General features: G+C 34.8%; 2 protein-coding genes across 2 annotated transcripts in view; both read left to right on the plus strand.

Annotated features, from left to right (window-relative positions):
- Positions 1-2,673: 2,673 nt before the first annotated feature.
- On the plus strand, positions 2,674-6,423 carry LOAG_09182 (hypothetical protein; the record flags this gene model as incomplete). The annotated part of the gene is made up of 9 exons (XM_020447876.1): positions 2,674-2,732; positions 3,010-4,035; positions 4,278-4,417; positions 4,529-4,784; positions 4,978-5,179; positions 5,486-5,626; positions 5,863-5,920; positions 6,023-6,181; positions 6,278-6,423. Exons 2-9 carry the CDS (start codon positions 3,839-3,841, stop codon positions 6,421-6,423), a joined length of 1,299 nt encoding a protein of 432 aa, XP_020301937.1. The 5' UTR covers positions 2,674-2,732; positions 3,010-3,838.
- Positions 6,424-8,036: 1,613 nt separating this feature from the next.
- Positions 8,037-10,952, plus strand: part of LOAG_18312 (hypothetical protein) — a 4,735-nt gene continuing 1,819 nt past the window's right edge. The window contains exons 1-9 of the mRNA XM_020450974.1: positions 8,037-8,206; positions 8,516-8,680; positions 8,963-9,016; positions 9,106-9,270; positions 9,508-9,609; positions 9,803-9,888; positions 10,108-10,222; positions 10,409-10,517; positions 10,602-10,783. Coding sequence (XP_020305288.1) covers positions 8,138-8,206; positions 8,516-8,680; positions 8,963-9,016; positions 9,106-9,270; positions 9,508-9,609; positions 9,803-9,888; positions 10,108-10,222; positions 10,409-10,517; positions 10,602-10,783 — 1,047 coding nt within the window. The 5' untranslated portion in view covers positions 8,037-8,137. The remainder of the gene's footprint in view (positions 8,207-8,515; positions 8,681-8,962; positions 9,017-9,105; positions 9,271-9,507; positions 9,610-9,802; positions 9,889-10,107; positions 10,223-10,408; positions 10,518-10,601; positions 10,784-10,952) is intronic.

Below are 10,952 nucleotides of genomic sequence, written 5' to 3' on the forward strand. Positions count from 1 at the left end.
AAAAAAAAAAAAGTTCTATGTCCTGTAGTTCATTTAAAACCGATTCAGTTGTAATACAAAGAATTGACTTGATTAAGTTTCATTCAGTTCGTTTTGATACAATTCTGATAACTTTAGCACGAACTGATAACATATAATTAGCTTTATTGCTGATAAATTGGCCACATTTCGCTTGCTTATCCTACGAGTTTAAACAATCCTTATGCTTATCACATTTAATTTAGAATATCAATTGATCCATCATCATACCATCATTTATTCCTTGAAAAAAAAAAAATACATTTTCTGATCTGATTTTTAGCTACTATTCACAGTCTAATAATTGAAATTTACACTAAACAGTTGAATTACATTCATTTTGAGGTAAATAGTAAATACTATCAATTGTGATAAGAAAGATAAATGATTACATATCCAATTGATGAGGTGAACATTCCTGTACAAGATAAGATTTTGATATCCATTGTTATCAATTATGTGATGATGAGAGGAATGAAATGGAGAAAAAGAAGAAAGGAAAAGATATTATTTGTATATAAAATTGAAATTGCAGGAAAAAAGGAATGACGGAGAACATAAATGATAATGGGTTGAGCAATTCAGCTGACCAACCGACCGACGATCGTTTCTGTCTTGAAATCCGTTTGAAAATTTGTTGTATCGGTTGACATGTGACCTAAAATGACAGCACATTTCAAAATCAATGTGTTCGAAATAGGCGTTTTTATAAAATCAGTTCCCTATCATCGCACCGTTCCCTTTTGTTCTCTGCTGACAGTGGCTTCGAAGTGATCCTATCCTTATCATCGATAGTACAATTATCATATTTGTTAACCGTTGTATTTGAATTTAAATTTGTATTTTAAAATTAAAGATTTTTAATTACTATTAAAAGTCCAAAAATATACAAAACAAAAGTAATTTGAACACTGCTTTTATGCATAAATGAGTACTGTTGATCGAAATTCCTCAATATATTTCCTACAAAGCCTAAATTTGCTATTTCAGATTAATGGTTTTTAAAAATTGCAGCAAGACACTGAAATCTAATGGCCTACTAATATGCTTGAATGTTCTTTTGTTTTTTGACATCCGGATTGATAACCGGACCGGTAGCCGAATGCACATAGAAAACCAGCTACTGATGCTATTTTCAGAACTTATCAAATTCTATGGAATTTTTATGAAAAAAAGATAATACTTTGATTCATTTTCATAAGTTTTAAAGAGAATTGGGATCGAAATGAAAATTCAGCAAGTTTAAAATTCTGAGTATAATTTTACCACTAAGATTTAAAGGAAAGCGCCGAAAAATAATCGATAAAATGAAATAATTTCCCTCAAAATTTAATTTAATTGATTTTTAAATTGTTGATAAAATAAATATCGAGAAAATGCACTGTTTTCAATTCTGTCATACGTTAGCGCCAATATCGTAACTATGATTAAGTAGAACCTGTAACACTGATCCGAGTACGAAAGTCAGACTTAAATTTTCAGCCTGGGATTTAGATTCGAATCCAAATTTGAAACTTTTTAAATTGATAAAATTTTTCAAATTTTTAATAATAATAGCACGTCTACCATACCTTGGAATTTATGAGAAGACGTGCTATTATTATTAAAACCTTGGAACGTTTACCAAGATTTTTTTTCACTAAAATTTACTAAACAGTCCCTATTTTAAAATTAAGCGAAATTATTGCGATTATTAAAAAGCGCAAAAGTTCCCAAAATTTATATTTCGAATATTTTGAAATCAAATTTAGTCCTAAGCCGCAAATTTGATCTCAAATCTGAGGTTCCAATCTTGGTCCACTCTACGGGTTTAATTTAGCATAATTTGCCGTTTTTGTTTTAGTTTTAGTGAAAATATAACTTGGGGTTTTTCTCTTCTAGAATAATTTGCTCGCCTTGCATCTGAATTTTTTCTTTGTGGAATCTTGGTCTCATTGTAAACTCATCCCGATATGAACTCATTCCGGAACCTCATTGTGCCAACAAAACCTGAAATATGTACACAATATGAAGTAACGAATTGGTTTTCCGGAATTCGGGTGCATTCAAGTTTAGGATCGTTGAGCAATGTAAAGATATTTTGAGGAGAGAATGAGTTTCTGTGAGACTTTTAAGTATTTGGAAACATCACGATTAGCTCCGGAATGGCAATCCGTAACGGTGTTATGATTTGGCATTAAACTGAACTTTGAGATTTAATTATTTGCATAGATTCTATTTAGGTCATGTAAGTTTTCGAAAGAATGTGAAATCACCTCCAGCAATTACGTGAATTATTGAGGATATTAGCTTTTTTCATCCGATATTTTTTGCATCAAAACATTCCTAGCACCAAACACAAAATCGATAATATTCGGGACATCCGAGATATTTCTCCATAGTCAAAACATTTATTAGGAATAGAATTCGCATCTTAGGAGCAAAATGTTTTGGTGCTTTCAGAGATTCGGTTAAAATATATCTGTTATAGTGGCTGTGTCGGCTTTTACTTTTCGGCCAAAATATTCTCTGAACATCGGTAATTTCATACTTTATCTAAGACGTTTCTGATTTCTAAAATATTTAGCAGTATAAGATTTTAGTTACTTTACTTTTCTTTTTTTTCTGCAAAATCTTGAAGATTTTTCGATCAAAATTGCTTTTTTTTCTTTTTTTTTGCAGGTGTTGGAAGAATACGTTGTGAAGCAATATTGTATCCAATGGGGAATATTCTGGTGAGTATCGTTCAGATACATCCATACACATTACCCGGATTTCTCATAGTTTTTGTCTGGATTGCAGCTATTATTCATGCAATTTACAAGTTTATCGTCGAAAAGGTTGCACATTCCAGACAATATCCTTCATTGTTATGCTTGAAATTTACCCATGAAGAATCATATAAAAATCATATAACCATGGAGTGAACAAACAGTTCATTCATATCTTCTTATAGTTCAAAACTGTAATTCGAATTTGCATTCTAAGACTGGAATTGAAACCATTTTGAAGCCATGGGGTGCAGTTTCGATCCATCAGCGAATGATCGACGAGAATGAGATTAAGCGACAACGTCATATTAAAGATATCCGTGTAAGAGTTAATACCAATGATCCAGATATTCTGCAGCAAAGGATGCACATTCTTTCATTGAATTTCTTCGAATTGCGAGGTAAACCGCACTTATTTTAATTGTTATTTTTACTGTAAAGTTTGGTCAGATATTAACTGATTGTTTCAGTATATCTCATACGCATATGTGTTTACCATACTGGCTTATGATGTAGTGAGTACTAAATCATTCTCATTATTTTGATGTATTAAAGGCTTTTGTCTGGAAAGCTGAAATGGTTCAGCGAGAACTTCAAACAGTTTTCCAATGGAGTTTTTGGGTGAATCATTAAGGTTCCGAATATTATTTCGCTTTGAGGGATGTTTGTGTGTCAAGTTCTTTTCTGATATTACCCAACTTTTAAAATGTATTTCCAGCTGCTGTGATTGCGGTTATTCAGTTGGAAGTTCCAGAAAATGACACATGACTTTGTTACTTTTCGTTTTTTAAGATGAATTGCAAAACGATTCTGTAACTGCCGTGGATGTATTAAACGCTTTTGTCTGGAAGGCTGAAATGGTTCAGAGAGAACTTAATTGTATTATTGATTTTCTGGACGAATCTTTCGAGCAGGCCAAAAATTTGGATGCAGAATGGAATAACGTTTCTGGGAAACCTCCGCTTTTTGGTATGCCATTCAGCGTGAAAGGGAATTTTCATGTGAGTATAATGTCTATATGCTATTCTCTAATATGATTAAATGTATGTAGACATTCTTCACCTTTTCAGATGAAAGGTTATGATTGCACTATTGGACTTGCAAAGTTTTTGCAAAATCCAATGGAAAATGATTGCACACTGGTCACTTTTTTGCGATCACAAGGTGCGATACCATTTGTTATGACAACCATCCCACAAGGGTTGTTGAGTTTTAGTTGTTGTAGCAGTTTGTACGGAATAACTTCGAATCCACACTCGCATTCCAGGTATGTCTTGTCGTTTCATTACAGAGTCTTCACTTTTCACTCGGATAGTTCGTTTCTGGCAGTAATTATTTCACCACCGAAAATAGCATCACGTAAATGACTGAATTAGAAACTTTTTATAGACCTTCGGTGACCAATATTCCACAGCCGATTTCAGTTATTAAATGCCAACGTTACGTTCTTCGTAGTATTTGATTTAATAAAACGTTTTAATTTCTGTGCCTTAAACGACCTCATTTCAGAACACCAGGTGGCTCATCCGGAGGAGAATGTGCACTGTTTACTGCTGGCGGAAGTACATTTGGAATTGGAAGTGATTTAGCTGGTAGCTTGAGAATTCCAGCAAGTTTTTGCGGTGTTACCACTTTGAAACTAACAGAAGGTCCCACTGCTTTTATTAATCCGGCATTACTACTTTTAATATATTTGTGAAAGATTTTTTTCGAAAGATTTGCAAACATTCCCAGAAATAATCTTTCATCCCTCTCTTTAGGACGTTTAAAGATGAAATATACGCTGAACACGTGTATTGGTAAGAATCGTTTATCAGTGGGTTACGGTTTCTTTACCAAAACTATCGATGAACAAGTTTTCTTACTTAAAATCCTGCTAAGATCAGCAGAATACCATGAAATGGTTCCACATCAGCCACTTTTTCCGCTAGATGAAAACAAGCTTGCTATTGCAAGCAGTCGATGTCTTCGTATTGGTTATTTTGTTGAGGATGGTTTTATGAGGCCTGTTCCAGCGTAAGTTACTTTTTCAGTAACCTTAATTGCACCTTAATTGCACTTTAATTGCACATTCTGAACGTCTCTTGTGTATCAGAGCACATTCTGAATTTAATCATTCGAAAGTCAAATTTTTATTGCGTGATGACTTATTCAGGATTGTTCCAGAATTTCGGCATTGAAATAGAGAATACATCATTTGATCTTTCAGATGCTCGAGAGTTGTTGTGCAAACAGCTGAAAAATTGAAAGCACTTGGGCACGAATTGGTGTTGTTTCATTTGCCTGATCCGGAACAAGCTGCTTCACTATTTTATCGTGGCATTATGCCATATGGTAGAGAACAGTTACTACAGTTATATGCAAATGAAGTAATCCACCCATTCTTTCGTGCTTTCATCTTCCTTCTTAAGGTTGCTTTTTTCGTTTTGCTCCAGTTCAAAATGTATCCTAGAAACTTCTACATCCTACAGATAAAAAAGAATGAATTTATACCCTGATATTCAAAGTAAAGGGTAGACTTACTCATAACATTTAAAAACAAAGTTGAGGTTATTGATATACTGCGGAATTGGACTATTATTGTATTGTGATCAAAAAACTGTTATGAATAACTTGCTCTTTAATGGGCATTTATGCCGTTTACCTAACGATAAACACAAGCACTTGTCTTCACTATTCTCATTTAAGATGTCGCGTAACTAAACCTTTAATTGCAGTTACCGCTTCCTGTGTGCGGTATTATTAGTTACATTCTGTCATTCTTCAGTACACCACTTTCGATAGTCGCCGGTTCATACGTTAAAAACCTTCGAGATCTTCAAATAACACAAGATTTGACTGATCAGTACATAGAAAAGGTTTTTTTTTTTCTCTAGTTCTTCAAAGTAAAGCACGTTAGCACCACGATATAAGCAAAAAGAATGCTGGAAAAGAAAATTAGGTATTCTGGCGGAAGCATGAGCAAAATTTTTGACAATAAGGATTGGAGGACATTTCGAATAAAGCAAATAGGTCGCAAGATGATCGAGGTTTTATTTCGCATTAAGCAAGTTTTTTATTTCACTTCAGGATTTCTTTATAATTCGTTTTTCAGTTCATAGAGCAGTGGAAAGCATTCGAGCTGGATGCACTTATATGTCCAGCATTTGCAGGTAGAGTTTCTTCATTACTAAAACGTCTTTAGCGACATCTTCGCGGCTATTTTAAAAAAGTTATTGAAGTTTTGGACGAAATGAAGTTCTTTACACTTGCAGTCCCGCCTGTACCGCATGCTTATCCAAGCCGTCTTGGAACTTGTGCTTTTGCGACCGGTTTGTTCAACTTGTTGGATTTTCCAGCTGGGGTTGTGCCTACAGGAACAGTAAACTCAGATGATGATAGATTACTAGCCGATGAAGCTTCCTGGCACACAGGTACTCTTTATATATTGCTTTCATTCACAGTCAACAGTTGGTTCTTTCGAGGACTATTCAGATTTTCCGAACGGGATTTTAAAGGGAAATTTGCAGGCAAGGACTTAGCGCTAAAAATGCTAAGAAGTGCAGCTTGTGATTCAGCAGGTTTACCTCTAGCCGTGCAAGTAGCTGCTTTACCGCTGGAGGAAGAAAAATGTTTGTCGGTAATGAAAGAGATCGAAAAAGTATGGAAAAATTAGGTAATAAATATTGTATTTAATCTTGCACTGTAAATACGGCAAATGGATAACTGGTCGGTGTATTTTGTACTTTGTCACATTTTATTTCATGGATGATAAATATTATGCTAATCATCATTAATTTCTACAAATAATGTTTATTGCTGCTGCATTCTATGAGAGAAGGGACTTATTGATCAAGTTTAAATTTTGGTTAATTGAAGTTGGAATTAAAATAGCCATCCCAAACCAAAATTCATATCATCCAGCTTTGTGTATGAAGTTGACGGTCAGGTAAAATCTAGCCCCAAAACGTCATTCCATTTTGAAGGTTCAAAAAAAAGAGAAAACCCAGTTTGTTAACTTTCGTATTGAATTCGCATAACATGGAGGTAAAAGAACTATTTGTAGGAGTGAATGTGAGGAGACGGGGAAAGAAGAATCGGACTAGATGTAACAGGAAGGAGAGGAGTGAGGCTTAACCCAGTGAAACTAGCTAGCCTTTATAATTTGCGGTATTTTTTCTGATTGTGAATTATTCCAGTTCCTTCGGCCATTGATTTCCAGCAACGAAACAAATTTAAAATAACCAGGCAGTTTCTCCCTTTCTGGATGAATGTAGATGTAAAATTACGCATTCGAAAGCACAATTAGTAAGTAGTTATCCTGTTGGGTAGCTATACTCTCGGCAAGGATTCAGCGATTTACCCTTACAAAGAATTCAAATGACTTTAGAGAAGTCGTAAATAATAAAATCCAACATTTCTAATGTCGATAATCTTCGACGAAATTTTACGTAGTTTGAGAAGCATTGAACAGCGAGAGAAAAGCAAATAGCCAGGTGGGACATAATCACTAGTTAAGAGGTTACCTAAATAGCTATATTTAATCATATAATTGTGCTATTAGTGAGGTGTTGGAGTAAAAAACAGATTTCGACTGAACAAAAGGCAAAGATACGGTACAAACTATGAGGAAGAACTGTTGACAGGTTGAGGAAATTGGCCAGAACTTACAAACGATTCAATAACTACAGTAAGGAAGGAATAACTTAATCATTTAGCTACTGTTAGTTTTACGTTCAACATTTGATTTTCGGATGATTCACTGAGTCCAGGAACACTGCTAAACATTCGAAAACAAAAATGATTGAACCTGGGAGGAATTCAGAACCGGTAGGATATTCAAAACTTTCCGGAACAGGCTATGCCATATGATTTTAACAATTGGCATTTATGCCACCATTTTGAATCGATCCACTCAACATGTGGATGGGAAAGAGAAACTACACCATTCCTCATTACTATTTTCGAGAAATTTTTGGTTAATCGGTCTTCAGCCGTTTGTCCTTCCGGTCGGGGGACGGTGTAGCTAGTATTATTTGAAGGTTTTACCCGGTATGAATAGGAGAGAAATGAATAACATTGGAAGAGTGTAAATTTCGGTACTGTCCGGTTTCCTGAATCGCTTAAAATTCTAGAAATGTTTAAAAAAGTTAGGTTTTCAGTTCATTGAGGTCTTCTACTGATTTTACCAGGATATGAGGATGGAAATTTTGAAAATAACTGTAAAATTAAAACCAAAACCTTGTTGAATTCGTTATTTCATCTGAAAATGAGAAAGTTGTTATCCAAAATTTTCAGGAATTAGCGTTATTATGGCAACATGAGGTGATTTATTTTGGTATATGCCTCAAACAACTAGGAGAAATTATTTCGCGTAAATCAGTGGAGAAATGTTACCTCGTAATTTGCAAACACTACGAGATAGGAAAAGTAACTGGTCGTTAGCAGACGATCGAGAAGTAAGGCGCAGTTATTTTTTCTGGGATTTCTGGAGGAATAATTTTCAAGGTAAATTAAGCGATATGAGCTGCACAAGAAAGGGCAAGACGAGATTATGTTTCGTTTGCTATCTGCGGTTTTTATGAGTCGATATTTCTCACCTGAATAACTCAGGCTTTTGTCCACTTTATTGGGTAAGTAACATTTACTACAGGAATAAGATTTTTTTGTCGAGTAAGTACTGCGTACAATTGAGGTATGAACAGTTGTGTTATTTGTAAAGAACATATATTTTCCACCGTATTCGCTGTTTTTTTTTTTTTTCCTAGCTTTGCGATGTACTGGAGGAAATCAGGTCTTCTTTAACCTCAAAGATTAATAATGTCTCGGATGCAATCCGAGAAAATTCTTTGAAGGTCGTTAATGCATGTGTACAGGTTTCGAATCTCAACAATCGATTGTCCTTATTTGCAGCAGATCAGTTCATTGAAAGTGTCAGTTTACTTGCCCATATTTGCATCGGTTTATTGCCACATTTAAGCTTATCATTCATTTCTTTTCCGGAAAATGCAAAGCTTTTCATCCGAAGCATGGTTTTTTTTCTTGTATTTTTATTATACAAGAAGGAGTGGAAGGCTTGTTCTTAATCTCGTATAAACTTTGGAGTCTTCTTTTGAGTGTGGACTGGGCAGTGTGCTAAGGACGGCATGTATCATTAAGCGGAGAGATTCGAAATTATATCATCGTCGTATGTGGTATCCAATGATATGTTTCAGCGTGTGGGAGATGACACACCAGTATGCATTGATCCAACTTTAACTCCCCAAACGGTTAGCCTTTAATTTAATGTTTTTTTTTTATTTCGAAATGTTAGATGCAGTTTTTGCTAGCACATTTTTTCATCTACTCCCAAATTCAGGTAGTCCAAAATAAGCAAACGGAAGCAACTGATAACTTACGCCAAGCGGTCTCAATGGGGTTAGAGTTAATGCGGACACATTTCAAGCGGATTGATATACGTCCCGAGGATCTAGATGAAGACGACGATTCAGTTTGCATGCCTGAACCAGTCTTCGAGCCATATGTGCATTTTTTCTTTGCTGTTTTTAGTAGGACGAAATTTCGCACTTTGTCATTATTTCTACTTCCTTCCATTTCCTGGCGTTAAGTTATGGTTGGATTTCTTGATGAAAAATCGTTTTTTTGACAGTTTTTGTGCAGTACTTAACGGAAATATATCGCAATCAAATGGTTTGAGATTTATGTAGCTAGTGGTTTCTATACAAAATTGTTTCAACACAAAATATTCTTTCTCTTTTAGGATGAAAATCTTTCACGACCATTACCATTCCTTATCGGCAGTTCAAACTGGAATTCTTCATCTTATACTGATTCTTTGGAGGAATGCACCGAAATAACGAAGGTTCTAACTTCATAGTTTTTTGCATTAGGATAGATTTCGGTAACTTCCAGGTTATCACATTATTGTTTGTTCTGGTGCATTACACTGGTGCTTGTATTGTATTTGGTTTGGTATTCTTAAGAAGTTGGGTACAAATACCCATTTCCATTGTTTCCAATATCAGCACCATGTTGTGAAATGTCATAAATTTAAGGTAACTGAGGAGGTTATTATCAGTTTACCACCTTTTACGCAACCGAAAATGGGGGAATGCAGAAGTCCATCTTACTCGGATGCACTGTAAGTAATTTGATGAGAAAATAGTTCGTGACATCCTTTTTTATTTTAGTGAGGTTCACTAATTTTAATAGCTTTTTTGTAGCATCGTTACTATCTCGATTAAACTGGTTACACCTGTTTATTATTTGGTGTGTAAACAGCAGTAATATTACTTTAATTAGACAAACATGTGTATTTTCATTCATGTGAGTTTATGCTTTATTTAAACGATTTCTGTAGAGATGGGAAGCTATCATGTATAATATCAAACCGAGTAACTTCAAATACCAAAGGTGTTGATGCAAAGATTGGTAACTATTCATGTGAATATAGTGGCGAAACTTATACCTCTCAGGTATTTCGTTTATTCTAATTTTAGAGTATTGACAGACTTTGTAATAAGGGCACATGATTATGTAATTCATCTCCATCCTGTGAAGTTATAGTATGCCTTGAAGTCAGGTAGATACATCGTTCTGATTAAAAGACCAAAAAGTTATTCTATTCCTAACGAAGAATTTTTTTTTTCAAATTTATTCAGGATGTAGTTGCTACGTCCAGTTCACAGACTTCTTTGCTAAAAGAAAGAGAAGTTGAAAACACAGTAGACTTCACATTGGATTTGTCAAGGAATAGGACGTCGAGGCGGTGTATGTTTTGTTTGTACATTTTTCTTTAACTTAGTTATGTCCCGTATGCCGAGAGGCTTAGATCTGTATTATCATGCATTTCAGACTCTGAAGTATCCGTAACACCCCGAAATCCAGAACTATCAGTAAGACATCCAGGTTCCGAAGTATCCCACAGACCTCTGGGTGTGGAAGTATCTACGAGGCTCCCGGAATCCGAAATACCTGTTAAAAGAATATTGGCTACTGGTGCAATAAAAGATCAAGCAAAGAGAAAAACCAGTGAAGTATATTCTTTCATTAAACATTGTTTATGTGATAGTGAAAGAAAACTTTGTGTGGTTGTGCTTCACGTCCCAGCATCTTTTTCGATTGATATACGAACAACTAAATGCTAACATTGGTGACTTTTACAGTCTTTCCCTTCGTTTTTCTTTTTTCTTTCTTTTTTTCTTT

Source organism: Loa loa, assembly GCF_000183805.2.
Source record: "Loa loa unplaced genomic scaffold supercont3.259, whole genome shotgun sequence".
Classification (NCBI taxonomy): Eukaryota; Metazoa; Nematoda; class Chromadorea; order Rhabditida; family Onchocercidae; genus Loa; species Loa loa.